The 19,436-nt window shown below is 40.8% G+C and overlaps 3 protein-coding genes across 10 annotated transcripts in view; all 3 read right to left on the bottom strand.

Annotated features, from left to right (window-relative positions):
* Positions 1 to 3,860, bottom strand: part of LOC102220610 (brain-specific angiogenesis inhibitor 1-associated protein 2) — a 61,619-nt gene extending 57,759 nt beyond the window's left edge. For 4 of the 8 annotated variants that reach the window (XM_023341073.1, XM_023341074.1, XM_023341078.1 and 1 more), the window contains exon 1: positions 3,612 to 3,858. In XM_023341073.1, the coding sequence (XP_023196841.1) occupies positions 3,612 to 3,659 (48 nt within the window). In that variant the 5' untranslated portion in view covers positions 3,660 to 3,858. Of the gene's footprint in view, positions 1 to 3,611 lie in introns of all 8 variants that reach the window. The other 4 variants (XM_023341075.1, XM_023341076.1, XM_023341072.1 and 1 more) reach the window with 3 other exon arrangements.
* A 5,552-nt stretch (positions 3,861 to 9,412) lies between these two features.
* Positions 9,413 to 13,896, bottom strand: chmp6 (charged multivesicular body protein 6). The gene is made up of 8 exons (XM_005805363.3): positions 13,698 to 13,896; positions 13,220 to 13,329; positions 12,089 to 12,176; positions 11,925 to 12,011; positions 11,775 to 11,840; positions 11,608 to 11,688; positions 11,439 to 11,511; positions 9,413 to 10,337 (listed from the first exon to the last, which is right to left on the bottom strand). The coding sequence occupies exons 1-8, from the start codon at positions 13,758 to 13,760 to the stop codon at positions 10,282 to 10,284; spliced, it is 624 nt and encodes a 207-aa protein (XP_005805420.1). The 5' UTR covers positions 13,761 to 13,896; the 3' UTR covers positions 9,413 to 10,281.
* Positions 13,897 to 15,615: 1,719 nt separating this feature from the next.
* On the bottom strand, positions 15,616 to 19,286 carry LOC102228637 (zinc finger protein OZF-like). Its single transcript, XM_023341093.1, has 2 exons — positions 18,743 to 19,286; positions 15,616 to 18,179 (listed from the first exon to the last, which is right to left on the bottom strand). The coding sequence occupies exons 1-2, from the start codon at positions 18,858 to 18,860 to the stop codon at positions 16,675 to 16,677; spliced, it is 1,623 nt and encodes a 540-aa protein (XP_023196861.1). The 5' UTR covers positions 18,861 to 19,286; the 3' UTR covers positions 15,616 to 16,674.
* Between the last annotated feature and the right edge of the window lie 150 nt (positions 19,287 to 19,436).

Raw genomic sequence — 19,436 nt, 5'->3', positions numbered from 1 at the left:
GAGCAGCTTGGAGGGAAGCGTCAATGCTAAACAAGATGATGGATATAGACTTTCAAAATCTAGACTTTCACTTTGCAACTTAAATGGGTAGTTTGGTTTTAGACGGATGGGTCAGTTTAATTTGGACCACTGGTAGCTTAGTAAAAACCAGCCAGTTGTTCTACACTTTGCTTTGTGCAGAGGACCTGGGCTTTTGAGAAACTATTTCCTCCTGGAGGCATTGACTCTGTTGAGCTTTTAAATTTTACCCAATTGCTAACGTCTGTCCATGACGTTAGTAATGTGCCAGTTCAACGCTTTGACACATACAGGAAGTGTCCTGTAAACAACCACCCTGCACTGTGAAGAGAAGAGTGCCAATCCGAACAAGACAACTGTTAATGTATATTCAACATTTGGAAGCGTGGCCAACACAGAGTGAACAGCTTCGTTCATTTCCTCCGCTACCATTGCTAAAACTACAGGCACACTACAATTGTAAAAAAAAAAAAAAGTAAAAAATAAAAAATACAGAAAACCGACTTCATCGGTCTTTATCGTTCACAACTTCTTTCGGTTCGCGATTTTTCTAATTGAAATTCTGCAGGAGGAATCCTAGTGAATGGGAGAAAACCCAGACAGCGCACTGAAGGGAGATTAGAATTGAGCTGAATTGTGTCTGAAGGCTGGCGTGATGATCGTCAAGAAGGGTTGAACCCAAATGGTTGGCATATATACAATTCAATCTGCCTAAATTGCCAAAAGATTAAGCAAAAAGCACCAGTAGCATTGATAAATTCTTCTATTTTTACCCGAACTGCAGCTTTTAGAAAGAATGACTTCCAACCCAAAGATGGGTAAACTCTTTTCCAAATACAGTAGTGAAAACTGGAAGAAAGCAAGTGAAATGCACAACAAAAAGCTCTGAAATCAATGAGCTGACCTGCTGATGTGTGTATAATCCAGTGCTAACTCTGAACAATGGAGGCAGCGTCACCTCCAGCTTTATTCGCCATCCTGATCCGCAGCACTGCTGGGATTACAGCACTCAGCTGAACACACTCCTGAACAAACACACACACAGACGCTGTTTGTTCAGGAGCCACAACAAACCTGAGGAGACACACTTCACCCACATCAACACATCCCAAACTTCCACAACCCGAATCCACAGGGACGCTCTCCGTCACCATCCCAGCCGACCTGCAGTTTGCGCGTTCTGAACCGGCGTGTCGTTACAGAGCAGATACTGTATGGCCACACACACACACACACCCCGTCCTGCGCGCGACAGGAACGACTGCCCCCACACATTCACCAGCGTGAGTCATCCGAAATTTACATTCTGCTTCTGTTTCAGCAGCAGAGGAGGAGGTTCGGGCTTCAGTCCTCTGCTGCTGCTGTTTCTTCTGAGAGTTAACGCTTCAACAAACAGGAAACAAGGCAGAGCCCTCCTCATGCAGGGTTACTGGACGACGCCTGACATAGGTGGGAGCAAGGCAAATAAAGATCCTGGACAGACTTTATTTAAATCTGGACTCCCAAAACACAACCAGATTATACTTATATATATATATATATATATATATATAAATATAAAATAATAATTTATAAAAGACACATTCAGGCAGAGCAGCCATTACTATCTTCTGCAAAATGTTACTACAAAAACTTCTTGTTTTAGATCTGGCTCAAATTAATAGATCCTGAATACTGTAATTTTTGCAGCAGTCATGAATATCCTAATCATATTTATTTAATCATTGGAAACTGGGCCAGTAAGGTTATACAACCAGTATATCCCATGAGTACAGAGTGTTCTGCAGAATGATGTTGTGCAGCTAAAGTCCCTGATCCCCATCTTAATGCTGGCTGATTTAATTGCTGATATTTGCCAATGTCTCACCTCCCTCCAAGGAGAAACAGACATGAGTGTTACCTAATGGGAGCTGGCACCTCTGCGCCTCTCCATCCTCCACGCTTTCAATGAATTAATAAAGACCAGTTAGTTTCTCCAAACACAGCTCAAAAACACCCCTGGGGAGGAAGAGGAAGGGGGAGCTCGGCGCAGCAGCACCAAATGCCACGCCGGTGAGCATCGAGCTGTTACGATCAGACGCCAACAGGGGGTCAAACTGGCAGCGGCTTGTGCTGCGATGGAGCAGGCTGCCCATGACAGGAAGACCTTCCCCGCCACCCCTAATGCCGCATCTGTTGCAAATGCATGGAGGCGTTTCCTGCAAACTGTAGATAAATAATAGCTAAATGTTATTATTACCTCCATTACTTCAGTTATTCATGCTGAAATGGGTTTTAAAAAATAGCAGTGTTTAAAATGTCATTTTTGGTATCCTGTCCAAGCCTGAAAGCTATCAAAAGTAATGCAGCCACATTACTAGAGATGCTCCAGATCAACCGGGATCAGCACAGATTCGTTTGTTCTTATTGGTTAAAATCAAACTAAGAAACTAAGAACTTCAACAAAGCCCATTGATTCATGCCCAATAGTTCTTTGGCAAAAGATAAACAAATAAATACATTTGGATCCAGTCAGATCCCAATCAGTTTCATCAAGAAACAAAACCATCACAAAAACCCTGATTGGTCCAATTACATTCCTCAGCCTCAAATTTTGTTGACTTCATAACCCAAACACACCCTCCAAAGGTCAACACACCTTGGGACTTTTACTGAAATTATCTTTTTTTTTTTTGTAAAGCATTTCCATTCAGATATATGCTGAAATTATTCCCATTATTATCTCAACAGCATCATTACATAACCAAGCAAGCTGGGGAGGAGAACCCATACACACCACCCGACTCCTCCTCCTGGTACCAGGAGCTCCGACTGTCTGCTAAGGAGCCGGTCAAAGTGAGGAGGCGTGTGGAACAGTGACAGCTTTCCTCACATCATAACAGAAACTCGCCATGTTTCCATGTCTCAGATCTGCATCATATGGGGAGCCGAGTAAAGTGAGAATCAGGAGAAATGCCTTGCGATCACAAGTCCTGTTCCCTGCTTGAGCTGGAGCTCTGTGTTAGAGGAAGGAGCAGAATCCCTTCAGGTCCAAAGAAGACCTGATGTTTTCCCAGCAGACAGACAGAATGGATTACACCAGCATCTCTTATTGTTACCAAATAAACTATTTTCTGCTTTTCTAAACATAAAAACAACTGAGGAAGTGAAAACTGGAAGGGTTCGTGTTCAGGAATTCACAAAATTCAGAAATCAGGTAACTTTAAGCAGGAGTTTTCTGTGCTGCTCTGAAATATGTCGAACTGAGCTGCCCTGAAGCATCCCGTCACTCTGGAGGTTTACTTTTTTAAAACTAAAAATCTTCCAAAACCAGAAGCACATCAGGGTTAAAATATTCCACACAGGAGCAGCAGCCCCATTCATCAGTTTAGCTAAAAAAAAACAAACCTGATTGATTCGTTAAATTAAGATAACTGATTGTTTAAACGTTTTAGCCCCATTTCTAGAGCACATCTTTTATTTGATAACTAAATAACTTCATTTTTGCTTTAAAGTACTGAGACTTTAAAGAAACCTGACCAACACCGGACTTCCCCTGTTGTAATTATCCGCCCAGGTGCAGCAGGTGTCCCGAACAACACGAACCGGCTCACCTTGTAGACATTCTCCGTAATGCGGTGCACTTCGTCGGTCCGGGACATCCTTGCTGGAGCGTCAGTCACAACCGTATACGGAGCTCTCTTCTCTGTGGAAGCTGTGGGGGGATTCTCGGTTCCTTTCCGAGCTGTAGCGGGGGGACGAGGCAGCTGTCAGGCAGGGAAACACGACTCTTGCCTGGGAGAGACGAGCGCGTCTGTTCGTGGGATCCCGGGTTTTATAGGAGAGTCCTCCGCTTCGCCCACACCGGCTCCCCACGCAGCCAGTCAGCGGCCGCTCCGAGCCTCCCTGCAGGAGCGCAGAGGCGGACTCAGAGGCGCCGCCTTCAGGGCCGATGGGAAAAATTAACTCCGGAGACGACAACTGAGAATGATGGGCAAAAACAAAACTCAGAGGAAGGTGTTTCACATATGATTTACTTGGATTCTTCGTGACTGATTAAACTGCTTTTATTTAATCATTTAGTCATTTTTATTTAGTCCGATTTCTAGTCAGATAGAATTTTAGTTTACCATCTTTGAACGTCCCGTAACCTTATAATGAACATATCTTAATCGGATGAAATGGGAGACAAAAATGATATTACTTTATTTAAATAAACAAATAAATAAATCAGAACTTTACTAATTGATTTACATAAACATTTTCTGTTGTCTAAGGGCTTTTCCTTGGCCAAGATCGAGAAAACTGCGAAACGTCGCATTTAAATTGAGTAGCATGGACAGGGTAACATTTTTACCCACTTATCAAAGTAAATAAACAAAATAAACAGGTGGGGAAAAATAATCATTCCCAGTCTTCTGTCCCCTTTTTATTTAATCCCAGCAAAAAGGGAAGCGAGTGTTGTTTTTAACCTCGTAGCTAGAAATTATGAATCACAACTGTTGCTGCGATATTTCTGTCATTTCACTAAGGAACATGTTGAAGCGGTAACAGACTGACGGGAAGCTCCGGCGCTGATATTTCCACCGATTATTCAGAGCCCAGAAATGCAGCACAGCATTGAAGGAAAGGCTCCTCCAGCTCTGCTGACACAGGCAGCCCACGCCTCCTCTGCTCCAACCATTCAGAAGTACCGTCCAGCGTCACTGGGACAATCCACACAAGCCCATTCACAGCGGACATATCCGCTGAAACATCCACAGTGAGGTTCCTCTGGGTGTCCATGAACTACTGTGCTTAATTTTAAGGCTAATTCCCTTCAGGATTGTAGATGATGCTCCACGGGACACAGCAGGGTGGGTGAAATGACTCTCCTCCGGGATGTTGGTGTGGAGTGTTTAAAACACTTCTTTCAACTTACTCACATTTTTATCGCTTGCTAAATTTGTCCGGGCTCACTGCTGAGTGGGCTCTGGTGGAGATGGGTGGGATGGGGCCACTTTTCAGATCCGCTCCGGGTGGGCAGGGAATCCCACACATCTCGGCTCGTCACGATCTGCAGCCCTGTGAATGGAAAGAGGCTCGCCATGAAAAGGGGAGGACGGCCTCTTATTTTGGGCAACGCTTTGGCCCCGAGTCCGCCGCCGAGGGTTAAATAATAAAGCGGAGCGGCAACTCGCAGCAGGAACACACTCATTTTGTTCGGATTGTCACATCAGATGTAGTTCCAGCAGGCCGCAGACGGTTAGTGGAAATCAATGAGGCGTGTTTGGTCTCAGCTGGAGCAACAGAAACATTCCCACCGTCAGCGGGCCAATCGATTTACTCCTCTGTCAGGATTCAATCCCTGCAATTAGCTCCTATTATGGGCCTAAAACATACATCCATGTTTCTGTCAGACACCACAATGTGAAGCGTGATTATAAGGAGATGAGTCCGTCTGTTGACTGAATTATTCTGAGACTCAAGCCAGCCTTATAATCACACACAGCCCTGAGGAAAAAATAAATAGAGCATCCCTTTAAAAAAAAAACCCCAAATGTTTACATACCAATTTAGCGAAATCTTGGGAAGAGAAAGTGCTTTCTTGTAGACAAAGTAGGAACTCTGTACATGCTGTAAAGCATGGTGGCGGTAGCATCATGCTGAGGCTCTGTTTTTCCAGTGGTGGTTCAACTTCCTCTTTCATTTACAGAATAAGGATCTAAACAGGATAGAGGATCAAGCAGAATAACTTCAGGCTTCAGGAATGTCTCCACCATCAACCCTGATGAAAACTTATGGACTATATTGAGTCAGATCTCTGACAGGAAGTCAGCCAGATAAAAAAAAAAAAAAAAAAACATGGCTGTTTCTGATGAAACGAATGGAGACCGATCCAGGCAGAAGAACACCAGATTCTTATTGATGTTAGCATAGTGCATGTGGCGTCTCGTAGTTAAACTGCAGGTCAATATTACAGTCTGTATAATTATAATAATTATGAAAAACGAGTTAAACTACAGATTAAATCCAACCTGTTGAACTGGCATCACTAAAGATGTTAATTGTAGTCATCCCAAAAGAAAGGATGGTCTAAAATGTACAAATAAAAGCCTAGAAATATGACATTAATATTCATGATGGGTACAGTCATGTTGAATAAATTAAAAATATCAACAAGTAAATATAATTCAGTAAGTAAATCTCATTTCACAGACTGATGTTTTCAAGCCTTTTTTTCTGTTAAAACTAGAACTTAATGAACATTCCTTTTGACTCCTGCTTAAAGGTTGTTCTTTTCAAAAGGTATTTTTAATCTGACAACCCTCATTGGAATATTTTTGTCTTCCAGGAACAACGTTGCTGTTTAATTCCCCAAACATCTTACCTTTACTTTTATTCTCTGTGTGTTGGAGCAATGGCGTCTCACAGTTAAAAGCTCCAGGGGTCAAATGTCAGTCAGAAGCATTGCTGTGTTGAGTGAGTCTGTGTGTTTTCCTTGTGCATGCAGGAGTTTTTTTTTTTCTGGAAACTGCAGCTTCCTTCCGCAGTCTGAGAACATACATGTTAGAATAAATAGAGACTTTAAATTCCTCCTTAAAATTATGTCTGTACAAGGATATTTGTCCTGTTTCCAGAACAAATATCACAACTCTATAAGTCTAAAGAAATACCTATTATGAGGATTTTTATAGTTTATACTTTAGCTTTTTTCAAATTTATCTGAGCTTGAATTTACTTTTTTTTTTATCAGTGGTACATGAGTCTTGGTTTCCTTTGATTATTTTCACATGATGTGACACAGAGGCCGGTTTCTCTTAGTCATTTCATCAAAAATAGGAAATACACAAGAAAACATGCCATTCAATAAAGCATGAGAGTGCGTCAACCTTTATAGGTCAGAAAATGGCAACAAGAAAACAGCTCCTGGTCAAAGCTAAAAGCTACAGTCAGATAAATTATTAAAACAGTAAAAAAAAAGAAAAAAAGAACTGTGACAACTAAGGCTTGACGACAAAGTTTAACTTCCATCATGCACAGCGAGGACTGGGAGGGACGGAAAAACATTTAGGAAGCCCCTCCATTAAAGAACTACAGTAAAGACATTATTTTTGTCATTTTTATTGGCACTAGTGCCCTTTATTCATTAGCAGCTTGAGAGGAAGAAGGGCAAAGAGAGAACGGAAAGATATAAAATAAATTATTGAACCCAATAAGATAATTTTTGGCTCCTTTCGGTGTTTCTAATGTCCAGTGACTCAATAATTTCTATTTTGTGTTGTTTTTACAGAAACATGTTACACAAACACTGATCCAACCGAGGAACATCTTAAGAAATACGTCTGGAAATGTCTTTGCCTAGAGTTTGGATCAGCAGATTAAAAAGTAAAATATAGAAGTGGGGTAAATATAAGGCAACAAAGCAGCAGAGAGAGTTTAGTTCTAAACAATTTGGCTTCTTTGTGCTAGTTTAAGATTTTGTAACTTAAAAGGTAGAAAAAAACTTATAAAATAGTTTGTGGATTGTCCCATTTCCAATAGTTTTTTGATTAACCTTTGATTCCCGCTGACAGGTGCACATTCAGCGGTGTGTTTATGTAGGCAGGACAACAGGTGGGCAGGCCACACACACTCACACACCTCCGTATCTGACGAGGAGCAGCCTTCGTCTCCAGCCTACTCCTCCTCATCGCTCTCTGCGGCCCGTTCTCCCCGTGTCTGTGATTCATCAGCGCGGCGCTCTGACATTCAGGTTTCAGTCTGTGAGCCGCCCACTCCCACGCAGGCTTGTAGAGCGCAGTCGGCTGTGGAGTGAATCCAGCTCATTCAGAACAAGGACGGCACTGAAGTGGATGTTAGTAACCCGGCAAACACAGGTCAGCCTATTTCAGGCCTGAATGACGCGGTGTTGTTACACAGGCTTTGTTGAAATTAAAACGAGGTTGCAGAACAATGGCTGCTTTTCTGTTTCCATTATTAGGCCGATGCTTTTAAAGCACAACTAAATTTATAGAGGGAGAAGCTCTGTGACGCGAAATTTTTATTTATACAGACATAAAAACAGGATTTTATGGCAGTTGGAGGCAAGTCCTCTCTGATTAGGCGACATAAAATACCAAATCGTCAGCAAATCCTCTGAAAAGCTGGTCCTTTGTGAAGTTTAATTTTGTTGTATTGTATCAAACTAGAAAGTTAGCTTTGTGAATCTTAATAAAACAGGACAAATACAAGAGGTAACAAGGTGAGAGGAATACTTTACCTCAAATCTTAACATTTCTCTAATTACTGTGACCTCAAGTCAATAAATATAAATCCTCTAAGATAATACTAAATGTGGTTTCTGCCGTTTTTCACCCAGTTGTTCATCTCAGGATCTGATTCACAAAACAAACAGCACTAATGATACACAGGCGCAAAACGGCTGTCATTTCCAACAAGCAATTTTCCCTGTTTTTTTTTTTTTACTTTTAAAGTTGCATTGGATGTTTGAAGTGAGATTCCGTACAGTAATTAGTAGTAATTGTTCCCTCATCCAAAGCAGAAAGATGTAATGTCACCGTCGATTTGTTGGAAAATTAAGAACATCTAGCAAGGTTATGCTAGCAGTGACTTACCAAACTCCAGTCCTGGAGGGCCGCTGTCCTGCAGTTTTTAGATGTGCCACAGGTACAAAGCACTGGAATGAAATGGCTTAATTACCTCCTCCTTGTGTAGATCAGTTCTCCAGAGCCTTAATGACCTAATTATTCTATTCAGGTGCGGTGCAGCAGAGGCACATCTAAAAGTTGCAGGGCAGTGGCCCTCCAGGACTGGAGTTTGACACCTGTGGCTTAAACTTTTGCCCGACAGAAAATTTCCATGAGAAAACAACAAATAAAATCTATGAGATTAAATAATCTTGTCAAGTCAAAATTTAAAACCTGTGATTAACATATTTAAAGCCAACTTACTTTTTAAAATGAGATCAAGATATTTTAAGGCCTCAATTTTAGATGAATTCAAGAATATCTACATGGTTATGTAGTCTGCAACTAGTTGTCCTGTCAACAGATCCTCCACCTGAGCTGTGGATCTCTGCAGCTCCTCCAGTAGAACCATAAACCTCTGGGCTGCTTCTCTGATTCTCTACCCAGCCAGCTGAGTTGAGCAGCCATGTCTTGGTAGTTTTCCAGTTGAACCATCGTCGTTCAAAGTTCAGATTTTAAATTGTTCAGAGCTTGGGATTTTGCCTCATAACCTTATTAATAACCACAACATACCAAATAAATTAAGGTGTAGTTTGTAGTTATAGTGTGAGAACCTATGAATGCTTTTATAAAATGTATGCAAGAAAAGACAAAGCTTTTCACCCGTTTTTCTGTTCTCCGTTTAACTGCTGCCACCTTGTGTTCACTCACTGTATAACCACTTAAACATCTGACATGATGCAATATTTAACAATAAAAACACTTTTTATTCTAAAAACAATGTACAGAAATCCCCAAACCAACTTTAAAACATTTACTTTGATGCCGATGTCGGACAGAATTAGTCGCCAGAGTTTAAATGATTTACAATTTTGTTCCACCGGCCTTCAGAGATATTCGACCTTCGACCTCGTGGATACAAAGCAAAGTTCCTCCTGCGTATCCAAGTATGGGTTATACACAAGAAGATGATTACAGAAGACTCTGTGGTTGCAGATTACATCACGTGAGACAGGCCCGGCCTTTTCCCATTGAGGTTGAGCTAATCCACGAGGGGAATAGGAATTAGATTAGGTAATCTGCTTGTGGAGTGTCAGACTTTGAAGGATGGACGCAGACGTTCCGGTTTTTAGGAAAAATTTTCTCTTTTACCAGGGATCAAAAGATCACTTCACCCAAAGAAATATTTAAGATCAAAAATCTTAAATATGGTTTTTCTTTTTATGGCTTTGGAGGGTTTTTTTTTGTCCTATTGAACCAAAGCCGCAGATATAATCCTCTCCGAACTCGACTCTGATTCACAGATTATTAAGGGAGATTAAACAAGTTACATACAGAATACATGCTCTGGATTAATTAAAAATGATTTCATAGTAAACATGATGCATTGCTTACACTAAAGTTAGGCACAATTATGTGATTTCACAGATCTTCAAGGTTCACAAGGCGCTGCAGGTGAACCGGTCCTTCCTTTTAGAATCGACCTGCGGCAGACGAACACAACCAGTCATCAGGCAGGTTACCCGAGAGCAGCTGGCGGCCGGTACGGTAGAAAAACATCTGCAGCTGAACGTCTGCGGGGGGCGTTGGTTTGTAACGGGGGTCAGTTCTGTTCCTATACGGCGAGCAGCTCTCGCTCCGGCTTCTTCCTGGGACGATCGTTCTCTGAAACTGAAGCACAACCGCACACACTCAGCTGGGACTCAAACTGCTGTGGAGTGAGCAGAGAGGCTGTTTGGGTCAGGCTGACCGAACCAAAGAGCTTTAAGTAAAGTCAGCAACGGACCACGGGAACAGAATGTGTGTAAAGATTGTTTTTAACACACACCTGCTGCCAAGTCCATGTATGAAAGAGCAACCATGGTTTTGTATCTGATGGGGTTCAGCAGTTGCTTCTCTGAGGTTGCTGCTGTTGTCTTTTCACACTTGCATTGTGTCAACTAGTGAACTGCCCAAAATTACTATTTGTTTTGTGTGTTTTTGTCCCCAAAATTGTCTCATAAATCTTCCCAAACTGATAAGCAGCAACATTTGATAGTCTAAGACCGTTGCTAAGATCTTTTATTAAATCCATTCAAGGTGGATTTTATAAGTTATTAACAAGAAGTGTTTTTAAGTCAAATTCAAGACTTACTAATACCTTATTAAATCCAACTTGAATTAAATTTAAGACTATAAAAACTATAAATATAGAATGGTTGGGGGGGGATCTTGTATTAAAATCAAGCATAGTAAAAATTGTGAGATTTCTGGGGTCTGTTTCCACAAACGGATGCTGTTTGTGCTTTTCACACAGCATAAAGTTCTTTACAGTCACAACCTACATAGTGCCTTGATTAAAAGTTATTTTGCACAGAAGTACCTGATCTTGGCAACAGAAGTGAGACAGTGGCGAAAATAAACATCGCCAAGTCAACTGGTAATAAATTTGCTGCACTTCCCCATGAGAGATGCAAAAAGCACTAGCTAGCTAGCGAGGGTGAATTAGCAGCTTGTTAGCTCCTCAACCACCTCCAGTCACAAAACGCAACGAAGACGTCTGCGTGACTCAAAACTTTGATCTGATCTAAAATGGTCTTACACCCCTTTCCACACTGATGGGCACCAACAGTCGCATCTCTTACATCGTTGCTGATGTGCTTCTGCCTTTGTGTTGCCATTCACCTGACCTATAAACTACCAAACACTTTGCTTTCATGGTGTCGAGAACATCAGTGAGATTAAAACATAGAACTGACAGATTCTGCTAACAAACCGAGTGAAACGACAGACCTGGTTTTTTCTCGCCAGCTTCAGGGGCTTCTGGCAGCGGCTCTGAAGGAACCTCTGGAAGCTCGACGTCTCCCTGAGAGAATCAGATCAGAACATGAAGATGATGATGAGCATCGACCCGCCTTCAGGTTATGAAACGTCCTCTCTCCAAGTTTTATTTCAATCTGACCTGAGTGATGGCCTCCAGCTCAGCCAGAACAGCATCCTCGTCCTCCTGCGACAAGGAACCGGCCAGCATCTCGTCGATTTGCTGCACGGAGACAAAAATACGTTAGGATGGAATAAATCCGACTTGCTCCAGGCGTGTGAATGGCCTCGTTAGCAAAAAAAACTGACCCTCTGGTACTCGATGGAATCTTGCGTTTCATCCAAGATCCTCTCCACCTCTTCAATCGACATCACCTGTTGGGGGGGGGAAATCACAGCCTCATCAGGCCTCCAATAAAACTTGAGACCAGACCTTTAAACGCAGCAAAGGTCTCCCACCTCATGCATTTTCTTCAGACAATCGTTTCCAACTTTCAACCCATCAATGACCTTCCTCTCAATCTGAGCAAACTCCAGGTCCTGGACCTGAAACAAGCAGGAAGTAGAGGAGTCAGAGTCGTGTCGGCTGTCGCCAAAAAAACGCCACCGCCGCCGCCACTCACCATCCGCTCCAGGTTGCTGATCTGGTTCTCCGTCTTGTCCAGGAGCTGCTCCTGGTATCGCTTCTTCTTCAGCAGGAGGAGGGCTTTCCTGTTTGTTTGGAGAGGAAGTATAAAGTAGAGTCAGTGATCAGACACAGAGCCGCTGCTGAAAGTATTACAGTTCCCATCCGAGGGTTAAATTACACAGCATTGAAGAAAATCCTCCTGTGGGATTTCAACATCAAAGTCGTTTGTCAGATTAGATACTGAAGCACCACAAGAAGACCCATGTCCATGTTCAGTGACAGATTTTTGTTATTGTTTTTGCCATCATCATTTTAGTAAATATTGACATCTGATATGACATTTCAGCTTAGGGCTCTAATGAAATTTTCCTTCATTTCACTCAGAAGCTCTGAAAGTTAAAAAAAAGGAGTTTATCGTCACATGGAGCTGAGCAGCTGAAGTTCAGTGATTTAAAAAAAATCTGTTTTGGTAAATATATACCTCATTCAAAGCAAAAGATTTTCATTTCGAAAGGTTGAGAATTTTCATATTGTCCATAGATGGCAGCCCATTTTATCTGCAGGTCCACATTTAGAAACTCACACCCTGACACATTAAAGGTTAAAACCTGACAATTGCAGATGAAACAAAAAAGCTGCCTGCTTGTTACACTTAAAGATGTCCGGCTGAAATTCAATTTTTGTTCATCTTTTAGAACAATACAATAAGAGAAGCTGAAAAGCAAGTTTAATAGTTTGATTTATTTATTTCCACACTTATTCAGTCATGGAAAAGTCTTTAAAAAATTTCCACTTTCATAAGATTTATAAGATGTATAGCTTTAAAAGCCTTTCACCTTATTTGTCCTCATTTAATGGCCCATTAAAACCACCTCTTTTTACTGGTTTTGTTCCAAGCTCTTTCAACAATACAGTTCTCGAACTAATGCTTCAAACCTCGTCTTATATCCGTCACAGCCTGTGAGAGTTACAACATTTATCTCTTAAGACTGCCTCTAAAAAACTGGCTCTGCAACTTATTATCTGGAACAAAAAGGATTGTTGATCATCTTCAGCCAAGATTTGGAAGAATGCACGTCCATGAAACCTGCTCCTGTTAGTACACAGTGATTTTCAGTTCACTCACTCTTTCTTCCCATCTTTGAGCAGCTGTTTGGCCAGCTGTCTCTCCTTCTCCAGCTGCAGGTTGATCTTCTTCTGATACTGCCTCAGTTTGTCTCTCTGCTGCTTCAGTTGCTGCGGAAACGAAACTAACAAGTTTCAGCTCACAGATAAATGTCAAAGTTTCATCTTTGGGCTGATCCGACTCAGGTCTTTAACAATATTACAATACACAACAACAAACTACCCAGTTACAGCTTTCAGATTTTCTTTCTGAGAGCACATATAAAAGCTAAACCCATGTTAGTTTAAGATTGTGTTCTTCATAGTCAGGCCGAATTCACAACAAGTTTATAAAAAGTAAAAATACGAGGGTTAAACTGTTTCAGATATCCGTGAGCTACTCCAAAAACATAAACGTTTTCAAATTATTAGATTGATTCGTAAAGTTTGGTGAGACGCTAAGTGACGTTAGCCCGCTGCTAATCTGAGTTCACTCTCACCAGGATGGCTTTATCTTGCTCCGTCACCCGGGACTGTTTCTTTTTTCCAAACAGGTTTCCCATTCCGACACAGCATTCCAGCTCCAAGAACTGGGAAATTAAAGACCGAGTCAAAAAAAAAAAAACTGTTTTCTAAAAGCAGAGCAGATTTTCCTCCATTATTGCTGAAGTCATCCAGTCCACACCCACACCAGGAAGAGCCCAGGCTGGGCGGAGACAGCTTTTAAAGGAGACACGGGCATTAAATTAAACTGAACACACGTAAAATATATTTATCAAATAAAGAATTATTTTTAATTCAACACTGTGTTTTTTCGGCGACAGAAAATTTCTGCGAATCTCTAAAGTGTATTTATTTGTTGCTTATTTAAAAAAAAAATAAAATAAAAAAATTATACATTGCCATCTGGTGGACAAACCAGAAAACTGCAGTCCAACGGAGGCGAGACATCATGCTACCACGCTACCGGTGTGCACATTCAAAATAGAGTAAAACAAAAGCTTTTTGGTTGAAAATGTGCTCATATTGTCCTTGTTGGAGCCTCACAAGTCAAATAAAAGTTTTACAATCACAAACTATGTTTAAGTACTTAGTAGTGCATAATAGACCAGGTTTGAAGAGTCTGTGTTAAGGGTTTTGGAGCTGTAATATGGTACAGACGCAAAAATAACTAATATTGCCCTTTATTGATTTAGTTTTAGATATTCTGCAATCTGTGTAGAATAATCAACACCATATTAGAAGTGTCTAGGTATTTTAGTTTTTAACCAGGACAAATTAAAGATGCTCAAGGTAGTGAAAAATTAGGTGGCATTTCCCTAATCAGAAGACGCCAACTTCATCTTCAACTGAGACTTCATGTTCTCAGATGAACCTGCCAGGAGAGCTATTCCTTCTAAACTCTTTATACTTTACTTCTAACAAAGAAAGTACTCCTGGGTCACAGTTCTTTGTTGTGTCTGCTCTGTCTTCTTCAGTCCACTTGAGGTTTCATCCTGTTACAATGGAGTTGTTTCCTTCCACTTTTGTGACATGAGGGATTGCTGCAAACTTAATATCTCCATGCAATCAACAGTACAGAGTCACGACACGCTTGTTCAAGAGGACGTATTGCTGTATAGTCTCTTAATAGCATTGGTTTGGTTTTCTGACATAGAAAACTTTTAGACCAGCAAGCATAACAAACTGAACTTGAATTCATTGTATGATGAATCCAATTAAATTGGAATATATGGATTCATTTGATCACACATTTCTGTCTACAACTTATATCTGTTTATCTTGTAAAGTGCCCCGAGACATTTGATGAGAATTAAATTGAATGACTTTTAGAAAAAAAAAGAACTATAAGCAACAAAACTGTGAAAAGAGAAAACATAGGAAAACAATGGGTACATAAGAGAAAAACATTTTTCACTGCCAGCAACATTTTTATACTTCAGCTAGTGGTACATGAATATATAATCACAAGATTGTAATCCATGATGAGTTTTTGTACTCATATTATTTTAATTTAGTAAACAAACAAAAAAAACATGAGACATATCTATATATCCACATTAGGCAAAAACTCCACAAACATGAGCCGAAGACAAATCTGAAAACAATTCACAAAAGATAGATTTATAAATGTACTAATGGTGGAAATTATTTATCAAGTCAGCTCAGACAAAGCTGCTTTGCTCGAGAGAATTTTATATTGAGAAAAGTATTTCACTCATTTTTAATTTTACAGTTACACGTGTTGTTCTGTATTATAAAAAAATACAATAAAATAGAATACATAAAATAGTTGTTTTAAGGAAATGAAGTGAAATAATTTCATAATTTCATATTTGTAGCTGTGTGGCAGTTCCTCCCCCATCTCTGCCACAAAGCTTTGGTTAAAGAAAACCTACAGATTCTTAAGGCTCACTGATCTGGAATGGTCAACAGAGGTACATAGCCTGCATCCACTCAGAATAAAATAATATTTGTAGATATCTGGAGAGTTTAAGCCAGTTTATTCTAGTTTCCAAACTCTCCCATTGTGTCCCACCTCGGGGCATAATACTCTACATGTTTTAGATCTATTTCTGCTGCAACACGCCTCATTTAAATGGCTGAATTAGCATTTTAGTGTGTCAAAGTTCTGCTGAGGACGATTATAATTTGAACCAGGTATACTGAAGCAAAGAGACACCAAAAATCTGGGGGACAAAGTGCTCCAGGAGCAGTTCCACACCTCTCATCTGAATTCCAGATATGCTCAACTTGCTCTGTAGTACAAATAGCAGGTTCATTCAGATACATTAAACAGGCACGTGTTGAAGGGGTATAAGACTTTTTGGGTATCTTTCTCTAAGAAATTTTGTGTCCCAGAAAGGTATGCCTCAGTTCTGTTTTTAATTACAAATATCAGGCACCAAACCCTCCAGTATGGCCTAGGCCAATTCTTCACCCCATACAGAATATCTGCAGGTTACACCAACTCAAATTTAAGACTTTTTTTTTTTAAAACTATTATGAATGAGATTTAAGACCTGTATCACAACAGAAATGTACAAAAGAAAATTGCAAATAAATAAACTGTATTGAAGTGTGTTAGTGGCAAAGGCAAACATTATCCATAAACTGCTGATAAATTTGCACTTACTCATAATTAACATATAAATGCTAGCTAGCTAGCTAGCTTTTATATGTTGCAAGGGTATCCTAGCAGCTAGTTGCTGGCAACCACCTTGACTCACACACTCAAAGTTTTGCATAATAGCAAAGTCCCGCAAGAAAAACGATAACTACACAGAATATAGAAAATTTAAGACCTGTGATTAACGTATCCAAGGCCAATTTTCTGTTTTGAGGCCTGTTTCCTGACAATTTGAGGCCTTCATTTTAGATACATGAATTTAAGACTTTTTAAGGATGCGCAGACATCCTGCTATTGTGTGAAGTTTGGTGCGCATCTGCAAATCAACACAGTAATCCTGTCATCTGTCAAGCATGAGACATCATGTGTGTTGTAACATAGGATTTCTTTGTGAACTTTTTACCACAGATTTCACATCCAAATGGTTTCTCTCCTGTGTGAACTCTCATGTGCGCCTTCAAATGGATCCTCTGCAGAAAGCTCTTGCTACAAACATCACAGCTGAAAGGTCTTTCTCCATTGTGAATCCTCATATGTTTCAGAAGACCACCCGTGACTAAAAAGCCTTTCCCGCACAGCTCACAGTTGTGCGCTTTCTTTCCAGCGTGAGACATCATGTGTGTTTTAACATATGACTTTTTTTTGAATTTCTTACCGCACACGTCACAGCCAAATGGCTTCTCCCCCGTGTGGACCTTCATGTGTTCTTTTAGGTGTATCTTCTGTTGAAAGTCTTTACCGCAGTCGCTACAAACAAATGTCTTTTCCCCCGTGTGAACACCCATGTGTCTCTTCAGAGTTTCTTGTTGAGAAAATCCTTTACTACAGACGACACAAACAAACGGCTTCTCTCCGGTGTGAACAATCATGTGCTTTTTAAGAATGTGCTGAAATCGGAATCTTTTTTCACACACGGTGCACTTGAACTGTTTATCCCCAGAGTGGACTCTCATGTGCACTGTGAGAATTGACTTTTTGTGAAACCTTCTTCCACATTCATCACATGCAAAAGGTCGCTCTCCGGTATGGAGCCTTATATGCGCCTGAAGATCCGTCTTTTCTATAAACCCTTTCCCACAGAAATCACAGCTGTGCGCCGTTTTCCCGCTGTGAATCATCTTGTGTTTTCGCAAACAGTCCTTCCGCCTGAATGTCTTCTCACAAACATCACAACCAAATGGCTTCTCACCGGTGTGGATCCTAGCATGATCCGTAAGATTGTCCCGCTTTTTAAATCTTTTATCACACTTACTGCAAGCAAACAGTTTTTCTCCTTCATCACCAGCCACGACTGAGTTACATTTCTCTACACCATTTACATTTGACTGAGATGCACTCAGGACATTCTCACAATTGTGACTCATTTTAGTTTCAGACTCAGAATCTGACAAAGGTCCCTGCCAGTCATCATTATTATCATCACTGGCTTCTGTGTCAGAGGAATCTGAAGCATTTTTATTTGGATTTTGCTCAAAGGTACATGCTGGATTCAGGTTCCTGTCTGGTTCTGGTCCTACACTATCCTTGCTATGAAGTTCTGTTTTTATCTGTTGAGCTGAGCTGCTGATTAGAGCTTCAGTCTCTCGGTTTTCTTCAGTTTTGATCTGATGTAGCTCTAATAACTGAGGTTTCTCTTCATAACTTTCATTCTTCACTGTAACAGCAGTGCAAGGGAACCTGCTGATATTAGTCTTCTTCTGCTCATTAGGCCGCTCTTCCTCCTGACTGGTCCAGACTTCCTCTTCCTCCTCTTCCTTTATGTGGAAGGCCTCTGGATGCTGCTGCTGGGAACTGGCGCTCCAGGCATGGAGAACCTCATTTTTAACGTTCAGTAGCCGAAGGACTGGGAACACTGAAATTTACATGGACAACAATGATTACTTACAAATTTGACAGTGTTAGAGAAATCAAATTCTGTTTCTAGACTTTTATTTTTATAGCAACCTAAAAACCAGGTTGCTATAAAAATATTTTCCACCGGTGCCCCCCTCCTACACTCGTCTCACAATTTAAATAGGACTGAAAGAAATTTAGGGTTTGCATTTCACAAATAATAGTTTTTACCGTAAGGGTTTTAATATCTATGCTGTGAAGGAACATTTTTTGTCTTACCGACATAAAACCTTCATGGTTAAACAAACAAACTGCACAAGAAGTTTGCACTTTAGTGAACTTATAAGAACACTACTTAAGTTCTAGGAAACATTTTCTGAATTTTAAGCCTTAAACTAGTTTTAATGCAATACAAATAGCCCCCCCCCCCACTCTGAATGTATTTCCCTTCCCAATATGGCGGATACGTTGACGTATAGCTATAACTGTATGACTGTAACTGCCAAGGAAGCGTCAAGCTCAGAAGAGAGAACAACCGAACCCCAGTTAAACTAGTTGTACCCTCGCAGAGCTTCTTCTTACCAGCTGTTTGATTTCCACCAACTTCCTGCGGCAGATGGACATCGAGCTGTTTCATCTGCACTTCATCTAAAGGTAGACTTTCAGATCTGTGTTGTTCAACATCATCCACTTCCTCCATGGTGTCCCCGCCTGGTCCCCGCAGTCAGTAAAAACGAACCAGAGGATTGCTTCACACGAACCAAGCCCATCAACTCAGAATGCAACCGGGTACAATTCTGTCTCGATCCACCGAGGTACTGACGACGACAGGTATGTCCCCGCAAACCATGGATCACTGATGGATTTTGATCAGGCACCGTTACAGACACACTCTAAGTTTGAGTCCTACGTGTCCCATTGCTGCCATCTGCTGGATATACTCGCTCCTACAACAACAAGTCAGTCATTTTCTTCGTCGGGATCGACTGAAAATGAGAGAAAGAAGCTAAAGGTCAAAGAAAAAATTTGAAAGACATTAGGACAAGAAAGTCTGGTTGACTTAAGTGAAACTAGGATAGGATCAAGACTAATTAAACAGTGTTAACTAGGGATTAATCAGCATGGGATTCTCATATCATTGTAACCTTGAGTATAAATACCAGGGGAGAATAGTATTGGTTACTAAATATGTGATTCTTTCTGTCCTTGCAGGTAGCATTGTGCCTAACTTGAACTGTTACAAACGCTGTGGGCAGGAGGCCATTTTTTTCCCCCT

This window comes from Xiphophorus maculatus, chromosome 10, assembly GCF_002775205.1.
Source record: "Xiphophorus maculatus strain JP 163 A chromosome 10, X_maculatus-5.0-male, whole genome shotgun sequence".
Taxonomy (NCBI): domain Eukaryota; kingdom Metazoa; phylum Chordata; class Actinopteri; order Cyprinodontiformes; family Poeciliidae; genus Xiphophorus; species Xiphophorus maculatus.
This window is presented reverse-complemented; position numbering and strand designations above follow the sequence as displayed.

Bases quoted from the DNA above. Each gene is read 5' to 3' on its own strand.
- LOC102228637 (XM_023341093.1), bottom strand. From the start codon at position 18,860: ATGGAGGAAGTGGATGATGTTGAACAACACAGATCTGAAAGTCTACCT. The intron at 18,180-18,742 runs GTAAGAAGAAGC...TGTAAATTTCAG, and splicing joins TGGTGGAAATCAAACAGCTG to TGTTCCCAGTCCTTCGGCTA.
- chmp6 (XM_005805363.3), bottom strand. From the start codon at position 13,760: ATGGGAAACCTGTTTGGAAAAAAGAAACAGTCCCGGGTGACGGAGCAA. The intron at 13,330-13,697 runs GTGAGAGTGAAC...TCGTTTCCGCAG, and splicing joins AGCAAGATAAAGCCATCCTG to CAACTGAAGCAGCAGAGAGA. The intron at 12,012-12,088 runs GTGAGTGGCGGC...TGCTTGTTTCAG, and splicing joins TCAGCAACCTGGAGCGGATG to GTCCAGGACCTGGAGTTTGC.